The 21,504-nt window shown below is 34.7% G+C and overlaps 2 protein-coding genes across 3 annotated transcripts; one reads left to right on the top strand and one right to left on the bottom strand.

Annotated features, from left to right (window-relative positions):
- The first annotated feature begins 1,559 nt into the window (after window positions 1-1,559).
- On the top strand, window positions 1,560-9,044 carry LOC105320088 (uncharacterized). The gene is made up of 3 exons (XM_034445126.2): window positions 1,560-1,766; window positions 5,389-5,439; window positions 5,772-9,044. The coding sequence occupies exon 3, from the start codon at window positions 5,777-5,779 to the stop codon at window positions 8,828-8,830; it is 3,054 nt and encodes a 1,017-aa protein (XP_034301017.2). The 5' UTR covers window positions 1,560-1,766; window positions 5,389-5,439; window positions 5,772-5,776; the 3' UTR covers window positions 8,831-9,044.
- A 4,331-nt stretch (window positions 9,045-13,375) lies between these two features.
- LOC105320089 (hsc70-interacting protein) lies at window positions 13,376-21,041 on the bottom strand. Of its 2 annotated transcripts, none has more exons than XM_011417869.4 (13): window positions 20,919-21,041; window positions 19,734-19,866; window positions 19,433-19,478; window positions 18,885-18,972; window positions 18,385-18,522; window positions 17,040-17,124; window positions 16,594-16,704; window positions 16,204-16,306; window positions 15,915-16,031; window positions 15,532-15,802; window positions 15,060-15,115; window positions 14,229-14,378; window positions 13,376-13,807 (listed from the first exon to the last, which is right to left on the bottom strand). In XM_011417869.4, exons 2-13 carry the CDS (start codon window positions 19,847-19,849, stop codon window positions 13,802-13,804), a joined length of 1,287 nt encoding a protein of 428 aa, XP_011416171.3. In that variant the 5' UTR covers window positions 19,850-19,866; window positions 20,919-21,041; the 3' UTR covers window positions 13,376-13,801. The 2 variants fall into 2 exon arrangements, with proteins under 2 accessions (XP_011416171.3, XP_011416174.3); XM_011417872.4 differs by having other exon boundaries at window positions 15,532-15,799.
- Window positions 21,042-21,504: the final 463 nt, after the last annotated feature.

Genomic DNA, 21,504 nt, shown 5'->3' with positions numbered 1-21,504 from the left:
AGCGACTTTACAGCGAATTGCCTTCACTTCTAGATAATATGATAATATATTTTACGCACATGTACAGCTGCTAGATTAAATATTTAGTTCAGATTGATATTCCACACCTCCAATATCTAAAAGTGAAGAAATGTTACACTGCCCTGGTCCATGTTTATACTATTATGTGTTTTGTTTAAAAATGGAAATTGAACTAATTATTTATTTGTTGAAACTTTGAGTAAACAATACTACTTATTGTATATTAAAACATTAGTAACTTTACATCTATTAAATTAAATAGTGTGCTTTGCATGCATAAATCATGTGTAATTCTTGTTAATAATGTCAGATGGTCATGAGTTGGAATCTGATCGAGCTATTAAATTTGATTTTTATCTAATCCCTAAGTTAAGCCCCCATCCCACCCCTTATACTACCAAACAAGCACAGAAAATTTAAAATTAGTTTGACTTTTACTGGTTAACACACTTGTACAAACTATATTTTTATAGATATATATATATTTTCCCGATTTTAGGGACAAAGTCTCGATTTTGACACGAAGCTTTGGGTACAAAATAATATGAATAATAATTTAATTAAGGATACCGGTTCTAAGATTAACACTTATATTATGTTAGCGCACTTTTATCGTGAAATTCCTAAAACGGTTACTCGGAGTACATAAGGAATAAGAAATCATTCTTTGAATATTATGAGGTGATAATTTTGGCCGGGGCGTGATCAAATCCAATAAAGCCCGAAGAGCTTTATCATAGATTTGATCTCGCCCCGACCGAAATTATCACCTTATAATATTCAAAAAATGATTCCTTATTACTTATATTTATATCATTTTAAGCCATCGTACGATTTAAATATAAATAGGCAAACCCCGCTGGTGCCTTAATTTGGCGTCATTGGTATTATGGGTTATATAGTACAAAATCGATACGCAGTGTTATCACAGGCAAAGACACTGGAAAATGTAAATATATATGTATACTTTGTATTTTCGAGGCTTTTTCTCGTGAAAGCGACATTATTCTCTCGCGCTATTACGAGGTATCTTTTTTTCTGATGATTCGATAAATATTTGTTTAGACGTGATTCTTCTAAATAATAATTGGATAATTTCATTCTTGGATATATATGCAATATGCAGCAACTGTCAAGAATCGCCGAGTAATTCGGAATACCTCAAACATCCCCGTAAATGTATTTTTTAAATGTCAATCTATGGGTGAATTACACCTTGCGGAAATCAGCCATAATTTACGACAAACATGAAATCTGAAGATCTATTTCACATAAACTAACTTCATGTTTACTTAGATCAGCACTCTAATGATCTAACTTTTAAAATGCTCAAACAATTTTTACATCACAATGTACATGATATTTAAATAAGAAATCAAAATGACATCATTGTTTAACTTACTCCAAACTCTTCAGAACATTGATCACTTAATACATGTACCTCAACTTAAAAATATCGTCCAACTCCCCCTATCACTTGAGAGTTTTAGAGAAAGTTAGCGATGTTGTGTCAACAAGGCCGGGTATATTCTACAAGCACATGCTGATAAAAACAGGTGTTTTTGCTTGTAGAGTCAGTCCGTGATTCGCTCTGGAGACATGTGGGTGCGTTGCCGTGAGGATCTTGGGTGGGTTGTCTGTACCAAGGAAAGGTGGAGAGGAGATTCCGAAATTACTCTTCCGAAGATGAGTTTATAATTTGTTGCCTTTTATTGGAACCGAACGTTACTTTTTCTCTCATCAAGGTAAAATCTGTCTTAACATATTTTTTTTTTTAAAATGCCATGGAGAATTTATTTTTACACAATAATAATAATAATGCATGGACTTTGAACTCTTTTATTTTTTACATTTGTTAGTCTTGAAATAGTACATAAAGATTAAAAATGTGAATGGAATTTAAAGTAAGGGAATAATATTAGTTGGCAAAACTTATCTGATAAAAAAAATGTAATAAAAATATTTAAAATACTCTAAATTTTTAAGATGGTTAATATACGTATTGACAGTACGAACGAAGCCAAAAATGTTTCAGTTTTATGACCATATCATTTATTCTGTGTCTCAATGAAAATAAGGAAACGGGGGAAATTTACATGAAATAAATTTACATTTTTAAATCAGATAGCTCTAGATGCTGTTTCTTTGATAGCCCCAGCGGGCCCTACCTTCCCAGCCTTACTCGACTGACGAATGGATGTTAATGCCATTATTCAGAAAATGTTTTTTTTTTAAATTGTTACAGTTGCTTACATCTACTGGCCCTGGGGCCATAAAACTTAGACGAGCTTACTTTTGATCTAAGTCTCACTATTACGAAAGGAACTTATAGTGAAAAAGTAAGACTTAGATCAAAAGTGAGCTCGTCTAAGTTTTATGGCCCCGGGGCCTGATCTTGGGCATAAACATTTAAAAAAAAAACCCAGTCCTCTTTTTAAAAAGAAAATAAATCGCGACAAACCGTGGAATGCATTTTGAGAGTTAAATCAATAGAAACTAAGATTTGTAGCCACGGGTTTTGTTTTGCGGTCTCTGCATTTAGTGATTTGGGTATACAATTGTATGCAGGGTGTCTTAATATTGGGACACGATTCTAAGTAATGCAGTGGGTCCATATCTTTAGAGATGATTAAGTTTGGGTTAATGTGGATAACGAACTTAAGCGGAGGTTTACTAAACTACATGAAATGATTAACGCTTGGTATTTGCATGACATTGTACATGTAACTTTTAAAACGGCGTAGAACACCACCATTATCAACTTTCCTTATCAAAACTCTCATCCTCAAATTCGAGATTTTACCACAAAATCATCTAAATTTTTACCTAAATTTGATTTTATTCCATTTTTATAAAGGAAATCTGAGATTTTATCTCAAATTTATGCACATGGATGTACCTCTCTCTCTCTCTCTCTCTCTCTCTCTCTCTCTCTCTCTCTCTCTCTCTCTCTCTCTCTCTCTCTCTATATATATATATATATGCAGAGATGAAGTGAATGACTTCAAGGTGTTGGAGACGGCGGGTCCAAGCGACTTTGTGGTTCAGTAGAGGGGAGAATTGATATTGGGTGATGCATATTACTACAATGCTAATCTTATGTTTGAGAGAAAAAACCCTATTAAATGGGTGTTGTATTTCCCCTCTACTTAAAAGTTGAATGGTGTGAAAATGTATGAATGAATATATACAATTCACAAAAAAAATGATATCGTTTTTTTTTTAAAGTGAGCATACACAGAGTGTATATAATTTTTTTCTTACAAGACCCCATCCATTTGATTTGAATTTTACTTACAATCTGTTAGAATTATGACATAATAACTTTTTTAAAAATTATTTTTACTCATTTTATATCTGAATTTTTAAAAGTGATATTCAGAATATGGATTGTCGCCAAAACTTTCCTCTGCATTCGACAGTACAACGGCAATGGTCTACTGAGATCTTCTATAAGGGGGCCATTTTGAACTGAGATGATAGGCTTATACGAGAGTCGTAACCTTTTAATCAATGAAAGAGGACATTGTAAATTAAAGTTTTCAGTCCTCAAACTTCTGCTATCTTTTTATGCTAGGCAAAGAGAGAGGAAAATTTAATGTTTATGTTTCCGAGTTCAAAAGATAAATCATAATAAGTAAACAAGCGCGAGGGTTATAAAAGTTGTATAGACTATGATAAATGATGGATTTGTTGTGAGATTTACGTTCATTTATTATAACTGGAATTCTGTACATGTTCAGGACCATTTGAATTGAAAAAAAAAATGAATTGCCGTTTGTCGCTATAAAAAATCATTCGAGTGTGGATGTAAAGCATATTTATTCTAATACTAGCTCGTCATTTTATGTTTCTTACGCGTACATGTAGATCATTTGACTCATACCTGAATTCTTCACAAATTTTATAGTTGTTCGTAGTCATACATTGACTAGTGGATGTAGATAAATATGGGATATGGGGGGGGGGGGTCCGTATCAAAAACTCACTAAGCACCCGTGTCCCACTTAGAATGTAATCTATTTTTATTCAGGTTAATTGAAGCACTCTTACTGAGCGATTTTTCGGGTTTATTTTACCGCAGATTGAATTAAGTTCACAATTTTAGAGTAAAAAATTTCACGCCTCTGCTCAAAAGAATGTTTAAAAAGGTTGCCTTGAGTAGGGACACATAAAGAAATGGGGGAGATTTCTGTCAACAGATGACTATTGCTAAGATCAATCTAAATAAATCATCAGATTCGCTCAAAGTACAGGTGCAGAAAGACTTAACAACGCCGAGGTTCCGAAAATGACGAATCGCTGTGCATTGGCTGCACGAATCTTTCAGCGATTTATAACGCCTTGCTTTCCACAGACTGAAAAAGAAATACATGTTAACAAAATATGAAAAAGGTCATTGTCAAAAAGTTCGAATCATTCCTAAATCTCCAAGCACAAACGGATTTAATGTTAATTTAAAACGATATCTGGAGTATTTTCTAGCTTCATGCAGGTAATGGAAAAGTATCGACTAATTTATCACAACGAAATCTTCGCCGATATGCTCACAGTGTTTAAAGAAACAGGTAGACAGTTTTACCTGTTATGAGATATGAAACCAGGTAGAAATCTTACCTGAAATTAGAATTGTGTTCGCAGTAATTTTTTTAGCTGGATGAGCCTGAATTAGAATTGTGTCCACAGTAATTTATTTAGCTGGATGAGACTGGATTAGAATTGTATCCACAGGTTTTTTTTTATTTAGCTGGATGAGCCACTATATGAAGATTTGTTTAATTCAACTTGATCAGTTCAAACACCAAATTGAAGTTCTAGTTTATCATCAAATTAGCAGAAGAATGCGAATAGGATTTTGTCTGTTAGAGAACTTACTTTTGATCTGTAATGGTACAGAAACTGATTTATAATAATGACTCCATTATGTATAATGAAATTCACCTAAAAACCAATGGACCATCGCGTTCGTTAAATTAAGGTTGCCTCGTATCCCAAACGCATGTACAAATATAGCTATAGATTAGGATAAGCGTAGGCAGGGAGCGACATATTTGTCTGATTAAAAACTCAGGTATTACCATTAATAATAATAATGCTAATCGAAAAAATCCTGTGTAGTTGATGGATCATCGAAAAAGATTTTTTTTTTCCAAAATAAAACTCGTGCGACGTAGCTGATTGATGGGTGAAAAGAAATATTTTCAAATCTGGTTTATAAAATAGACAATGAAATTGCACAAAAAGATTTCTTCTATTGGATATGGGATAATACTGAGGTGGCTTCAGGTTGTGCAGATGACATAATAAAGTGTTAACCCACGTAGCTTTATAAAACCGGATTTAAATACCTGTCATTCATTTTCTCAGGTCATCGCCGACTTGGGTATTAGTTTGGAACGACACTAGAGACCAGTCGAGGTAATGTATGCAGATAATTCTCAATTAAACTAAATAAAACGCATCGCAGTAGATGAAAACAAATTGAATGATTTCTAGATTTTTAAAGTAGTATGATGTGGTTAAATAAATGACTTTTTTTTTAGCAAAAATATCTTATTCATTTTGTTTACAATAATAATGGAGAAAGTGTGTTTAAAATTAATTTTATAATTACGAACTTATTTTTAAAATACCGGTATAATAAAACAGTTTCCGCTCTTTTTCTGTAATGTCATCATGCTACTGAATTTTATGAGTAGTAAACAAGTTTTCGTTTAAAAGTAAAATAACTGCAACACGTGTCTTTGTAGAAATCATGAAGACATGCGTGTTGACATGGTTCTTGTTCGTCATTTCCGGGTTAACCAGTAGCACCCCCACGACAACACTGACCCCTGGGCAGCAGGCGCCCCCCATCGCACCACCAAATCGATGCGTCATAACTCTGCAAGACGAAACTTTCGCCAAATTTCTGGACGATCCTAAAGTTGTTCTCGCGGAGTTCAATTTTCAGCTGTTTAATTATTCCAATGACCCTTTAAGAACGGATCAGACCTACAACTACAAACCATGGCGGTGGCATCGAACACGCACGCAACATGGCCGCACGTTGTTAATGCTCTCTTTTCATTATGACGTTCTGTCCATGTCTATTTTGACCATTGGTGTAGAACACCATAATGTTGTGTTAATTGACCGTCCGTTTGGATGCTTTTACAATCTCACTGCTTCCGGGAGAATCCAACTGATCCGTGACCTAATTTTAGACAACTTCCGCCTAGAAGAAAAGTCCGGCACCAAAATACAATTTGAGACACGAACAGAAAGGACAGTGTACGTCTGTAACGAGGTCGTGAAGGACAACGATGGCTATGCGGAGTTTATCAACCGCTGCTGTAATCAAAACCCCGACAATAGCATCACATGCAGCGACGAAGTTCAACAGGGCTGGATACTACTGCTGCACATGTGCATTACGTTGGTTAAGGTGATGGTGTTTTTCTTTGCACCGCTGATTATGCCGGCCCAGATGTACAACGCCTCCTATGTAGCCGCGGAGTATGCCGTGAAGCTTTCCAAAGAGCTCAAGCTCAAAATGTTTGTGACTGAGAGTACTCAGACTTCCGTCAGATACAAAAAGAGGCTGACGCTGGAAGACATAGCCGATTGGAGGCGGTTCCGTGAGAAATTAGAGGAATGCCCGATGGATGAAATCGTTCCTATCAGTGTACCCGAGCTAAGAGTCACAGTAAAAGGAAAGAGGATCATCCCTGACAACGACCCACCGACCGGGATCTTCAGGACCTTGTACGACAACCTTATCCGTTGTAAAATCAAACGACTGGACCCTTTCACGGAATGTTGCGACTTGAGCGTGTATGCATCCCTTGAACCCATGATCAAAGCCAAGTGCACGTGGCACATGTGTGTACAAACCCTTGTTAAGGTGCTACTCCTGTTACTTATTCCACTTCCATTCTACGTACGCGTTATCATCTATTACTTCTTTGAAGAAGACGAAGTGATGTTTCGGAAACGTGTGATAGATAACTTGGGACTGAAGAAAGAGTTTGACTTCTACAAAGGAAACGTTATCCAGTATTTTTCTCCCACACACGGCGTTTTTATTGCCACCTATGTGTTCTATTTTCTCTCTGGGGTAATCCTGGGATTTTCCGACGAATCTGTCAGGGAAAAACTGAAAGCAATAGCGAGAGACGCTTTGCAGGATATGGCCAACGTGTCGCGAACAAGTGTTTTGCAAGTTTTGTTGCGCATTGGTTTGTGGCCTTTCAAGAAATGTGGACTTATTGCTATAATCGTTGCACCTTTGTATTCATTCATCGCTTTTCCTGTGTGTGCAGTGATCTTTGTTCTTTATTGCATTCCCACTTTGTATCTATCATATAGACTTATATTTCATGCCCGAAAAAAGTTTGATGACGATACATGTAATTATGAATCAGAACCCGAAAAACCTTTAAGCAAGAAAAAAGAAAAACTTAAAAAGGTCCAGAAAAAGTTGTCTAAAATTGATAAAAGCATGCATAACCGCCTAGCTCACATGAATGAAACAAACAACAACGCCGCTGCGTGGGGTCAAGGGAAGTTCAACGCAGTCCGTCGCTTCTTGATTCAGTGGATCGTGGGTCTGTTCTGTCTAGCAGTCCTTTACGCCATCATCCTGATCATCGTGGAAGCGGTGGGTTTGATTGTAGAGGTTATGGCTTTCACGATGATGGGGATTATCATCAACGCTGGAAGTACCCTTCGTTACGTTTCAATGGCGCTTCTAGTGATCGTATACATGCACGACTGTTACAATAATGTGTACGAGAGTTATCTCACCTTTGACAAGAGCGTCGTGGAAGACATCATGGACAGAGTGGAAGATCTGAAGACGGTCGCTAGTTTACCCTCCAACATGCAAGAAAATGTGGCGTTTCAGGTGAAACCGGTTGAAGCGGTGGATGAAATCCCAACTACTCTGACATTTGAAAAGAAGGATCCTTCATGGAAGATCGGTCATTTGTTATTGTTTCTGGATTCTTGCGACACTCCCAGAATTCCTCTCCGGTTATTCCAGAAAGTTTGTGAAATCCGAGTCCATGGTGCGCCAGGACCAGTATATATAAATCTCCTAAGCGCAACCGGAAAATTCCTCATTATTGTTGTTTTTCTTTTCTTTGTTATGATCGTTGTCATGGCATTCGGTAATGTCCACCAAGTTTCGTCGACCAATCAGACTTTAGCGACCCTAGCTGGAGGATTTGTGCCGATGCTCTTGAAAAATGTTCTTCCAAGAAAATCCGTGAAACTCAACTTAAAGACGCTAAGTTTCAAAGGGCAGATTGATGAAATAATCTGCGACTTTAAACAAAATTGGCCTATTTATGACTTTGTTTTCAAGAGAGAGGATGAGGTCGAATCTGAGCCCGAAGAGGAAGACGATATAGGGGGTAAAGAAAGAAAACAAAGTTTAGGAAATTTAGTTGACGACCCAGAAGGTGAAAAGGCAAATCCCGCAGACGACAAAGGAAAAGTTAACGACAAACTAGAAAAATACATGAAAGAGGGACGCGAGAAGAAGCTCTACACGGAAAAACGGCAAAAAGGACTAAACGGCATCGTAAAGGAAAATACTGAAAACAATTTAAGTGTGGAAGAAGCTTCTCGTCGATTATCCGTTGTGGATGACAATTTTGTTGATCTTTTTATTGACCTTAGTGTGGCTGATACTTCTATACCGTGGCAGATCTACGGCTCTGCGGAAAGTCTTCAATCAGCCTCCATGTTACCACCCGACTACGAAATGGAGGTGAAAGCTCCGCCATCGATTCCAGAAATCAGGGTAGATGCCTATCCTTGAGATGACTGCACAAAACAATGTATTGTATTTCAAAGTACATCTCCTTTGTATATAAATGTTAAGTTGTTCAATGATGTGGATTTTTTTTTCTCAATGCATCGCGTATTTTACACAGTCACACTTGAATACATCGAATAAAAAATATATTAACCTGACTGATCTCAACAGAACTAAATTCACGTTTCATGTTTAAAAATAAATATAATAGATTCTACGAAGTCGTCTCTTTGATTTTGTATTACTAGAAAGTCTGAATTTATTTCAACTCTCAATTAATGAAGTATATCCAGAAATTATCAAAGCGTTTTGGTAAATTAAATGTCAAGATAACAATCTTGTCTAAAAGAAGGAAATACGTTGAAAACAAGTCCCTATAAATCAATAAATAGCACTGATTGATTGTCAAATATCAAAATCTAAGGCAAAACAGGATGTGTTTTGAAAAAAAAAAAGGGCCCAGGTCCCAAGAAAACAAAGTCCCATGGAAGCAAAGAACGGGAGCGTACAAAGCCTGTTAAATTCCCCGCATTCAGAATGTGATAAATATACAAATCACTTGCACAACAATTTTGTCTCATGTGGAAATGGCATGGTTATGGTAAACATGGAAAGATATCGGTCACATGAACTTCGCGTAGCAATATATATAACAAAAATTCGTGCAAGAAAATTCCACGTGAAATACATGCGATTAACCTTTTCACGCCAAAAATATTTATATGGAAAGATCACTAGCGAGAACGTCACAAAAAATTTTCTCACAAAAATTAACGCAAAAAATATTTCTCGTAAAATACATGCGATTGCTCTTTTCATGGGAGAAAAATTCGCGTAAAATGCGCGAATACTCAGATTACATGAAAATAAACGCAAGAAACAAATTGGCTATGAAATATTAAGAAAGTATCGTTACACGATATATTCCTCATTAAGGGGTCCCCTCATTGATGTAGCAACAGAGATTAATTTTTAAGCCTTCACTCCTTTTTTAACTTTCTTCTGTAAGAACAAAATGTAGTATTCCTTTCTACATTGCGTGAATGGATCCTATTCATTTTTTAGGGGGGTCAGAGGGATATATTTGTTTGCAAGAATTGGTCTGATGCATATCTTAAATTTCACAATATGACTTTAATAAAAAGTTGGAATTTTCGCGAAAAGAAACGCAAGAAACAAATTGGCTATGAAATATTAAGAAAGTATCTTTACACGATATATTCCTCATAAAGGGGTCCCCTCATTTATGTAGCAACAGAGATTAATTTTTATGACTTCACTCCTTTTTAACTTTCTTCTGCAAGTAGTATTCCTTTTACATTGCGTGCATGGATCCTATAAATTTTTTAGGGGGGTCACAGGGATATATTTGTTTGCAAGAGTTGGTCTGATGCATATCTTAAATTTCACAATAAGACTTTAATAAAAAGTTGGAATTTTCGCGATGGTCTGATGCATATTTTTAATTTCACAATAAGACTTTAATAAAAAGTTGGAATTTTCGCGAATTGAGAGGGGATCCCCCAATCCAATTTGCAAGTGCATTACAGTTTACATCATGCGATCTTGGTACATGTATTACTATCGACGCACCTTGATAAATATAATTAACAAAAGTTGTGGGGTTGTAAATGAGATTTTTTTCATTAAAAGCCTAATAAAGAATTTACTAGTCTTGGTCAATTTTAATGATGCAGTTTTAGAAAGAAATACAGACATGGTTATCAACAGTGATGAGTTTTGAGCATGAAGAAAAACGGACTTTACCAGTTTGACAACGGTTCCTATATATGTATTTGTGGCAAATTTGAAAATTGAACAAACAAACAATCCAGAATTTTAGTGATCTGAACCTTTTATTTTATACAGTTTTACAACACAAATTTAAAGCTAATACTTTTTACAACCTTGAGAATTTCCATGAATAGATAAATTGAATTGATCGCTATGATTTTGAAATGTTTTATTATTATTAATCACTTTGAAATATATAATTTCACTTGAAGATTAAATGTGTCACAAATATAATAATATAAAGTGAAAAATTGTAGAAAACAATTATTCAAATATTTCGATCTCTATTGGAAAGTAATAAATACACCATTTGTCTTCCAGTGACCTTGAACTTGCTCAAATGATCAAAGCTCAAGGTCAGGACATACTTTCAGGCCACAGAAAATCTTTGTGTAAAGTTTTAGGTTCTAATCATTTTTCATTACAATATATGGCCTAGACAAGAATTATGCATTTTTTAGTATTCTTGCACTGGCTCAAATGACCTTAAACAAGGTCATGGCCAGGCATGGGCACGATTACTCAAAAATGTAATCGATTAATAATCGATTACATAGGGGAATTTTGTGTAATCGATTATTAATCGATTACACTCATTTTTGTCCAGTAATCGATTGTAATCAATTACTTTATAACATGTAATCGATTAATAATCGAATACTTTAGAAATAATTTCATTAGAATGTGCATGGTACCTGTTCTGAACATATCATATAAAAACTCTTAGAGAATTTGGTTTTAGAGTTAAAGGGGTATTTTCATTATGAATGATATGAAAATTTGAAACTTCCTATTTCAATCTTCAAACTTCTACTACTTATTCAAATGTCAAATTATAAGCAAATATATAAAGCTCTGTCATGTAAACAAGTTTTTTTTTCTTGGAGGTTAACGAGTTTAGATGAAATCTTGACCTTGCACCTTTTGCCATCATATTTAATTAATCAGTTGTTATTGGTTATATCTCGAGAATTGGAATTTGATTGAAATTTCATAATTTTTAAAAATATCATTGGAAATATGCAAAGAACTTTTAGGCAGCCTTGCTTCATAATTTGAATGAATTGTGTTTAGAGCTTGTAATTGTTTTGATTTTTAAAATAGATCCTTGTTGGGAGTATTTTAATTGTTATCTAAACATGATTAGAGTGGTCACACCTCATTAACTGCTTTGTGGATTCATTACCTGACAAGGACAAACACACTTAGTGACATTTACCCTTTTGCTTTTTTCTCTGGCAAAATAGACACAAAATCTCTATGTTAAATAATTAAAACATTCTGCAAAGAATTGTGAAACACGGAGTACCGGTAAACTGATTATATACTCAATGACATGTGAACCAATATTTATATTTTAAGTGAAAGTGGAAAATCATAAAAAAAATGAATATAAACAATTTTATTCTATGAATTGTAAAATAAACAACACTTGAAGAGTATTTTTTCATACAATAAGTGCATCACGTTGCAATATGATTATGTCAAGAGTAATTGAAAGTAATCGAAAAAGTAATTATAATTACACTGAACTCTTTAGCTGTAATCGATTAAATTACGATTACAAGTAATCAAAAATCTCTTCGATTACAGATTACTGTCGATTACTTGAAAAAGAATAATCATTACAATCGATTACGATTACTCAATTACGATTACCCCATGCCTGGTCATGGCACGCCATCAGGCCATAAGCAATCTTTGTGTGAAGTAGAAACTTACAGTGGGTTCCCATAAGAAAGGTATAGAGCAGACAAGAATTATGCACTTTTACTTCCATCGACCTTGAACTTGCGTGAATGACCTTGGTTCAAAACCATGGCACATCCTTATGTTTGTGTGAAGTGGAAATTTCTAATGTTTCTCCATAAGACAGGTATAAGCCAGACACAAATAATGCACTTTTACTTCCGTGTGACCATGAACTTGCTTAAATGATCTTGGGTCAAAATCTTGAAACACCATCAGGTTATATACAATCTTTGTGTAAAGTGTAACTCCATAATAAAGATATGAACTGTACACAACTGCATCAACCAATGGACAAGGTGATTCATATAAATCCTCCCAAACTTTGTTTGCAGGGGGTATAAAAAAACCCATTATCATTACTATGTTTTATCAATGAAATCCACATTCCTGTGTACACTGTAAAATATGCAATAGTGGTAATGATATAACTATAAGTAATCTGTATTATTTTGATATCAAAATACACTAGTATTACAAATCACTACACCCACTCCTATAAATTCAAAGTTTGGGATTCATCCATGTCAAGTATAATTATGTGTAGTTTGTACTTAAAATTAAATGGTTTGAATCAATTGATAGTCATATGAATGAGCAAGCTTGCATTGCACAATCCTCATATACACAACAAACATACTACATGTACATGTATGGGTACAATTGCCCCAATGTAATTTTCATCACAATGTTAAAGCAAATAATCTGTAGTTTGATTTGGTAATATATCTTTATTGAAAACAAATCAACCATCAAATACCAATAATAAATGATACAAGCTACCAAAATGTTCCACTTTGAATCGTATGCAAGATTAACATACTAAACATTTTAAGCTTTTAATAAAAAATATCACTGAACAATCAAAAATGAAATCATAAACACTTGAACTTTATGATGGCTTATTTACAACCATAACGAGGTTAAATCAGTACAATTTAAAAAGTCTCAAAGGGTTGGTTAGAAATGTAAATGAATTGGAAATGAAAACTCACAAGATTTAAAAAAAAAAATGTAAGGATAAAAGCATTGTTCAACATTTCAAGTAGGTAAAGGCAGTTTACAAAAAAACATCTAAGGACTTTGTGTATTATGCTATACGTGGTATGTGCCAAAGTAAACATTACAAAAAATTAGTAAGAATACCTAGCAACTATGGGAATTTTCAAACGTTATTAATGTATGCAGTTTATTATTTAAAAAAACACATCTACTGTAACAACAATTCAAGAATTCCATACATCGTGATGAAGATCCAAATTTGATGTAAAATACCAACTACAAGTACTTTATATACCAGTATATTATCATATATAGAAAGAGATGATACACTGTCAGTATGAGAATACAAATATTTCAGAATAATGCAGCTCACACTTATGTTCATAATGCATGTTTCGATCATCTTGAGTTCTGAATAATTCCATGACTTTAAACCTGCAAAAATTTAAAAAGATATAGTGTATTGATTTCACATGTTAAAACTTTATTCAAATGCTGTGCATTCTAAACAAATCAACATTATTTTTCTTAAAAGGTATTTCATAATTACTGTTAAAAATTAAATATATTAGGGTTTAGTCAACCTCTTGTCTACCATTTTTAAAGGAATTAAAAAATATATATAAATATATTAATTTATTCAAAGTTACTGTAAACATTGACTGATTTTTAACTCACCATTGGTGCCCCTAATTCTACTCATCATGTACAGAAATAAGGAATAATAGTACATGTACTCAATAATAACAATAATTCATACAAAAATAAAATGTGAGCTCTTGTGAATTGATACAAATATTTAGCACGATCCATTGTGAGGTCATTAAAAGTTACAGTTATTGAGTTATGAACCTACCGTGGGTCCCCCTTCTCCTCCCGGTGGTTTGCCCCCGAACTTGGTGGCCATCTTGTTGATGAGGGCCTGAACCTTGGGGTTGTCCTGGTACTTCATCATGTTCTGAGGGTTCTGGCTGATGTCCTGGAATGCTGCAGCCACCTCAGGGTCCTGTCCAATCATATGACAGCATTAACATCAAATGTCTTTTCTGTATATTCCTTATTTTACGAGTATTTAATTCTGCAATTCAACTGTTTTGCATCAAATTGCAAGTATATAAAATCATAAGCGCCAAATTTTTATCACAGTTTCATTTAGTTTACATCTTTCCGAAGAATACAAGTGGCATTTTAAAATCTATGAGATGTGCTTTTTGCGATTTTACACAGATGTTAATTCCAGGTGTTTACGGTAATACGAATCTACAGTACTTGATGTTATACTGTAGAAGCATCTAACCACAGCATTAACATTACAGTCTATGCTCCACATACTGTAGTCTAAAATTAACAGTCTATGCTCCACATACTGTAGTCTAAAATTAACAGTCTATGCTCCACATACTGTAGTTTAACATTACCAGGTCTTTGCTTAGCCTACTTAGTTTCCCGATAACATTAACAGTCACATGCTGTGGTTTAACATCAACAGTATATTGCACATGAACTGTCGTTTCATCAAACACTAGGTTTATGACCAATAACTTACACATTAACTTAACACATTAACATAACTTCCACATTAAACTGTGGTCCATATACAGTGCACTAACTTGAGCAATAATTCATTTTGATCTTGCCATTCTAAAAAAAGCCATAAAAGAGCAGAAAAAAGAAAATGACTGCTTACTCCAAAAGCTTGCACAATTTCTGGATCATTCAATATATTTCCCAAGTTTGGCATTCCTGTTGATATTAAGAAAAAGATTTTGAGTTTTGGGCAAAATAAACATTAAAAATTATTACTGACATTGCTTACTGCAAACCAATTAATCTCAATTCAAGTTGAGAGAATATTGGTTGATATCAATATAATCAAGTGTACAATATAGAAAATTCAAAAAATATACAGGATAAAAATGTAAGAGCATTCTTTATGGTCAAGATACATCATGAACATATCATTTTATCAGGCAATTTGCAGTATTCAGTTATGAAATGCAAGTTTAAAAGTTGCTGAAGAGTTTAGAAAGCTTTGTTTTAACCATCTTAGTTTATCATAACCTAAAACTAGCTATCATTGTGTGTTCTGAATTTTGCTCAGTTTGTTCAATAGTTTGATTATCAAGTTAATACTAGAAGAAATCTCCAAGTTGATTTACCTCCCATGCCTCCTGGCATTCCGCCCATTCCACCTGGCATTCCGCCCATGCCTCCTGGCATTCCACCCATGCCTCCTGGCATACCACCCATGCCTCCTGGCATTCCGCCCATGCCTCCTGGCATACCACCCATGCCCCCTGGCATACCACCCATGCCCCCTGGCATACCACCCATGCCTCCAGGCATTCCACCCATGCCTCCTGGGAATCCCCCTGGGAATCCTCCTGGAAAACCTCCAAATCCCCCACCGCCACTGCTTGTACTCTCCTGCTGACAGACAGGTATGTAATATGTAAGATTACATATCAACAAACTAAAACTTTCAATACAGATGATGAAAGAGAAACCATAGAAAACTTTGGGAATAAAGAATAGTTCTTACTGCTTTCGCTCTTTCATATTCCTCCTTTGCTTTTCTCATCCTCTCCTTCCTGGCCTTTATTTCCTTTTCTTCCCTTTTCCTTTCATATTTCCTGTTATGCTCCATTATTTTCTTCGCCTGCATTTAATCAGTTTCAATCAACACTTATTTTACAGACTGATATTGACATTTTCTAGTCAATTCTGCTGCCCCCGATCATTTATTTTCAGTTGAAATGCATGCATGAATTATATGTAATTGTAAAACAATTTTCAAGACACATTAACCCATTCAAATATCAGACACTCACATTAGGAGAAACTTCATGCAGCCATTCATTGGCCAAGTCATCGAAATCTAACTTGCATGCCATAGTCAAGTCATGGTAAGCTTCCTCCCACTTTCCAAGCAATCTGCACAGAGAGATAGACTTACATGTAGTTCAAAAGTAAAATTATTCATTTTTAAATCATACATCACCTACTCACTACATGAATCTTGATAGAATAATGCAACCATTTTCAATAACGTTATGTAACTATCAGGACCTTTTTTGCTCTTATATTTTCTGCATCTTTTTCAGTTAATGTGGAGTTTTGCGGCTGTCTGATCATGATAACCGACAACTATTTGCAACCTCTAAATATATGCATGTTCAAAATCTGCTACATCAGAAGAACTAGTACAGAAATATGCTTACTGCTGGGCTCTCCCCCTCCACTTGTAAGGTTGGGCGGAGTCAGGGTTGAGTTGAATAGCTTTTGAACAATCGTGAATAGCTTTGTTTGGTTTCTTCTGTTTGATAAAAATGCTACAATGGAGACAAAGAATTAAGTTACCATAATTTCAAAATCAATTGTTTATAGTGTATTTAAAGAAAAATAAATATGGTTACAGTTGATTCCTTGTTTAACGTGAGTTATTATTTTTGCAATTCATCCGTTTTACATCAAATCACTAGAATATAAAATCGCGAAATCTAAATTCTTATCATAGCCTCATTTAGTAACATTTGTCCCCCCCCCCAAAAAAGGCGAGATTTCGAAAACTGCAAGATATGCTTCTCACAATTTTATGCGCATATTAATTCTTCGCATTTAAATAGGAATCTACAGTATCCAAAATTAAGGTTATCTGAAAGCCTACCTGGCTCGTTTTGCGTAGAGTAGAGCAGAGTGGGGATTGATCTTGATGGCCTCAGTGAACAGTTTCATTGCTTCGTCAAAATTACCTACAAAATAAAATTCACAGTTAACTTAAGATAAAATCTTCTGGTCTTACAGAATGGACTTTACTTTGTAAATCAAATCATACGCAAATGATTAACAGACCCTGAACACTCCTACAGCATACTTGCCAACCTCCAACATGTGAAAATCTGGTCATGACCAGATTTGGAAAGTAAAAAATCTGGTCATAGCGCGTAACGACATTCACGACATATTTACCATGCATTTCATAGGTATATACAATAGAAATATGTGTTAAAAACTTATGTATAATGCTTTATTGCAAAGAAGCATTTTAACTAACAGTTGCTGATTTTGAATTTTGTAAAGTGATCTGACACAGAAAATGGTAGGTTGTGTTCAGCTAAAAAAAATGCAAAAAGAGTTTCTGCTACATTAACCTTGCTTTTGAACTCTGTAAATGATGGCATGAAAGTTGTAAGTGATTTGGAAGAGTTATGTGTATTAAAAAGCATCCTATACATGACTTAGCGTTTTTGAATGTTTAGTCAGATCATTTTGGGCACAAAATCCAATTTTCAAATGTGCGTTATATAGAACACAAAAGCCTCGTTTTGTACTCGATTACTTTGTTTTACTTATGGGAATTCATTTTCCCAGATATGTTGATAGGTACAAAAATATCGTTTTCTTTTTGTTGGTTTTGATTCCGCTGGCCCCGATGAAGACCTTTTCTTCTTGGAAGCCATCACACCTAATGATTTAAACCTTCGCTTAGTCAAAAGAACTCAAGATAATAATTACACATAATGTGTCTGTTATAGCCATCGGCATTGTTTCCGCGTTACGTAAATCCAAGCTCAGCTTGGGTTCATAACTGGAAGTCAAACGCGCAACGTAATTTACGAACCAAATCCGGAAATCGGGAGATTTTCGGGTTGCTCGACAAAAATCGGGTGAAAAGCATGACCCGCCGGGTCATAAAAAATAATCGGGTGAAGGGTTGAAAAATCGGGTGTGACCCGACGAAATCGGGTCAGTTGGCAAGTATGTCCTACAGTGGATAACGCGTGATTTTCGTATTGTGCAAAGAGCAAAAAATCTCACTGAAACTGTATTGTATCATGTGAGAAGTGTACCGTTCTGTGCAACAAACATATCTTGTTAACTGTATCGTTTGTGAGAATCATATATCTGGTGTAGTACATGAAGTGCATTTCAGGGTCTGTGTAAAAAAAAATTATAGAAGAAAAAAACCAACTTGTTTTCTAAACCCCCCCCCCCCCCCCCCACTGACCTACCTTCTGAGAAAGCAGCCATGGCAGCTGACCTCTTTTCATCAGCTGAGTCCATCATCTCCTCCGTGACCTCCTTTGACTCATCCCCGTCCTCAGGCAGGTCTTTGTCATTGTCTTCTATCACACCTGTATTATCCAGCTCTGAAATCATAAGCAACAAAAACTTCAATTTTTCTCTATATCTGACTTGATAGAATGAAAAATGTCCATGCAAAAAAAAAAAAAAAATAACAAAAAAGGTTGTATAGGTCAATACAAACATAACTTTTTTTGAAATTGTTAACATTCAGTAGGTTCTTGACTTTACTTTTCAAGACAGGTGAAGAAAAGGCTGAGTAAATTTATTTAATTTTTACTGAAAGTTTCTATCTATTCTGTAAAGGCAAGGTATTTGCATTGTACAATTGTTAAATTATCTGAATCTAATAAGCAACAAGTTTTGAAAATATGATTTAAATTGACAAAAATATCTTTGATCCGTCCTCTGGTATTGTTTTGTTTACCTAGGTCACTCTCCTCACTCTCTGGTTCTGGCTCCGGTTCTGGTTTTGGTTCTGGTTTCTTTTCAGCTTTTTCCTCTGGTTGTGGTTCCTGAAATAATGGAAGCAACTTCAGATATTATCTTGTATTAGTTCTAGACTATAGACATACATGCATATTAATTGACAATAACAAATAGTTCAAAAGCAGATTGTGATGTAATGTAACTCTTGAATCAATACATTCAAGCATTTTTAATTTATTTGGATCTACAAATATCAAAGTTAAAGATATCTTCTCATTTATCAAGTTATTTTGATTTTTTAAAATATAGTTATCAGCCAAAAAAGATAAAGTTTAAAAATGTTATGACTGTATGCAGACACGTACATCATAAAGGAACACCAACTCTCTTCTAAGAGAGATAACTCACTTCCATTCCTTCAATTCATGTAAAATTTTGTATTACATTGTTGGCTGAAATTTTATTTCAATTCAAGTCCATATTTAATATTTCTATCTAATCAAATTTTACTAGAGAAAACAAAAGGATATGTGCTATATCTCATACCTTTGGTTCTTCTGGTTCATTGGGAGGTGGGACTGTGGCACCCATACTGAAAAGATAACACAGATTTATAGTGAACAAATCATTAAAAAAATTGGTCAGTTTTCAAGTCTTTATCTAGATACCAACAATACCGAATATTTTTATTATCATATGTTGCTAACTACAAGAGGTAAATATTTCTTAAAGAGTATCAAGAATGAAATTTTAGCTGTATCTTTGTGTCATTACAGTTTTTAAACAAGAGGTTTGTGCCGAGTAGTTATAAAACCTTTCTTCTCTACTCCGGTAAGGTGCCACCTACCTCTCAAGCCAATCTTTGAAGAACTTGAGTTCCTTCTCATGTAACACATCAGGGTCTTTCTGGCATAAAGCAACAAAGTCCTTCAACAGCTGGAGCTGTTGCATCATTTGACTCATTTTGACTGTGGGTTAGACTGAAAAATTAAATCAAAAATCAAATCTCAAATTAGAAGTAAATAGAAAAGGCTCATAGGCTGCTGTAACTTGCATGACCAAAACTGTAGCAAAATATGAAGAGATCATGGAGTTTGAAAATAGAATGCCAAGTTAAAAAGTACATGGTTATGTCAGAATACATTCCAACAGTGTCCAATTGATGAACCTACGCAGGTCATTAAGACGGTCAGGACATCCCCCTCCCTCCCCTGTCAAAAAATAATGTCAACTATTCACATTTAATTATATACACATAGTAATGTCAGCAAAAGTGGGCATTTGAACCCTCTCTGTAAACAAATTATCCCTCACACTTGGGGAAAATTCCTGGATATGCATCTGTGTTTTCTATAGAAAGGAGTCATTTGAAAATATTTGCATTTCCATTGTTCTTTCCCACTGTAAGCCAATACGGGGGAGCTGCAATTATTTTTCTATAATTGCAATTGCTCTGTCTTTATACTATGACGTCATAAAGGTGAATGTTTACTTTAGATGTAATAGCTAAATGTCAAGGTCTAGGCTAATACAAGGTATTTGCGAGTGGTAAAATGATGCAAATATAAGTAATAAACAATGATTATTTAGTGAACATGGCGTTATGAATAGCAACTGCTGTGCTGGCATATTTTCCATGATGCGCTAGCGCGCATCATGGAATATGCCAACAGAGCAATTGCTATTCATAACGCCATGTTCACTAAATAACGTTGTTTATTTCTTAATTATATTGACCATTTGGTAGATTAATTAAAACAGAGGTACTACATTTATACAGGCGTTTGACCATCACCCACTAAATGGTGGGTGTGTCGAACTGATTGATGAATTCCCCTACCCCCTTTCCTTATAAGAAACCTCTGTTTGAAACAAAACGCAAAAAGTGATTGTGCAGCATGCTGGAAACTGAAAGTAACTTATGTGCATGCCCTCGACATTTACTGATTAAGGTAAAAAATTTAACAATAGACGTCATCGAATGTTGCATCTGCAAAGAAAAGTTGGACTGTACAGTATCTCAAAAACTCACAAAAATTAATTATGACAGTGCTGTTCTAATAAAACAACAACAGCGTCCTTTTTTAAGTGCAGGCACGCGTTTCCTTTGCAGAAATTTCCAGATAATATGGAAGCTTATTCGGGAAAATTACACGTGGAACGATATTTGTTTCTATTTCTAACAGCTAGTTCTCCATTCATACAATATTCTCACTTAAAATATAATGAATTGGTTTTTCCTGTGGTTTAAGATAACAATTAATAAATCATGTAATAAATATGTCTACAAACACACTTTTAAACATCACCATTTTGTTGACAAGATTGCACCGAACACTCCACCGTAGATTTTTTTTTTCATAAATATTAACTTGTTCGTAAAACTCTCTTTTGCCAAAAGTACAGGTATGACTTACTCCTTGATATATATTAAATTATATATTGTCATCGATTGCAATTGATTCATGAAATCTTTTCACCAAATAAACATACCAGTTAAAATGAATTGCATGGAGAATATTGAACATTGAATAAATTATGCTCTTCAATAGGGTATATTTGTATACAATAGAGGAAATTCGAACGAGTAGTCACATTGGTAGCATGGGCCGATGGGG

This window comes from Magallana gigas, chromosome 2 (genome assembly GCF_963853765.1).
Source record: "Magallana gigas chromosome 2, xbMagGiga1.1, whole genome shotgun sequence".
Taxonomy (NCBI): domain Eukaryota; kingdom Metazoa; phylum Mollusca; class Bivalvia; order Ostreida; family Ostreidae; genus Magallana; species Magallana gigas.
Note: the sequence above shows the minus strand (reverse complement) of the source record. Positions and strands in the feature narration are given on the sequence as shown.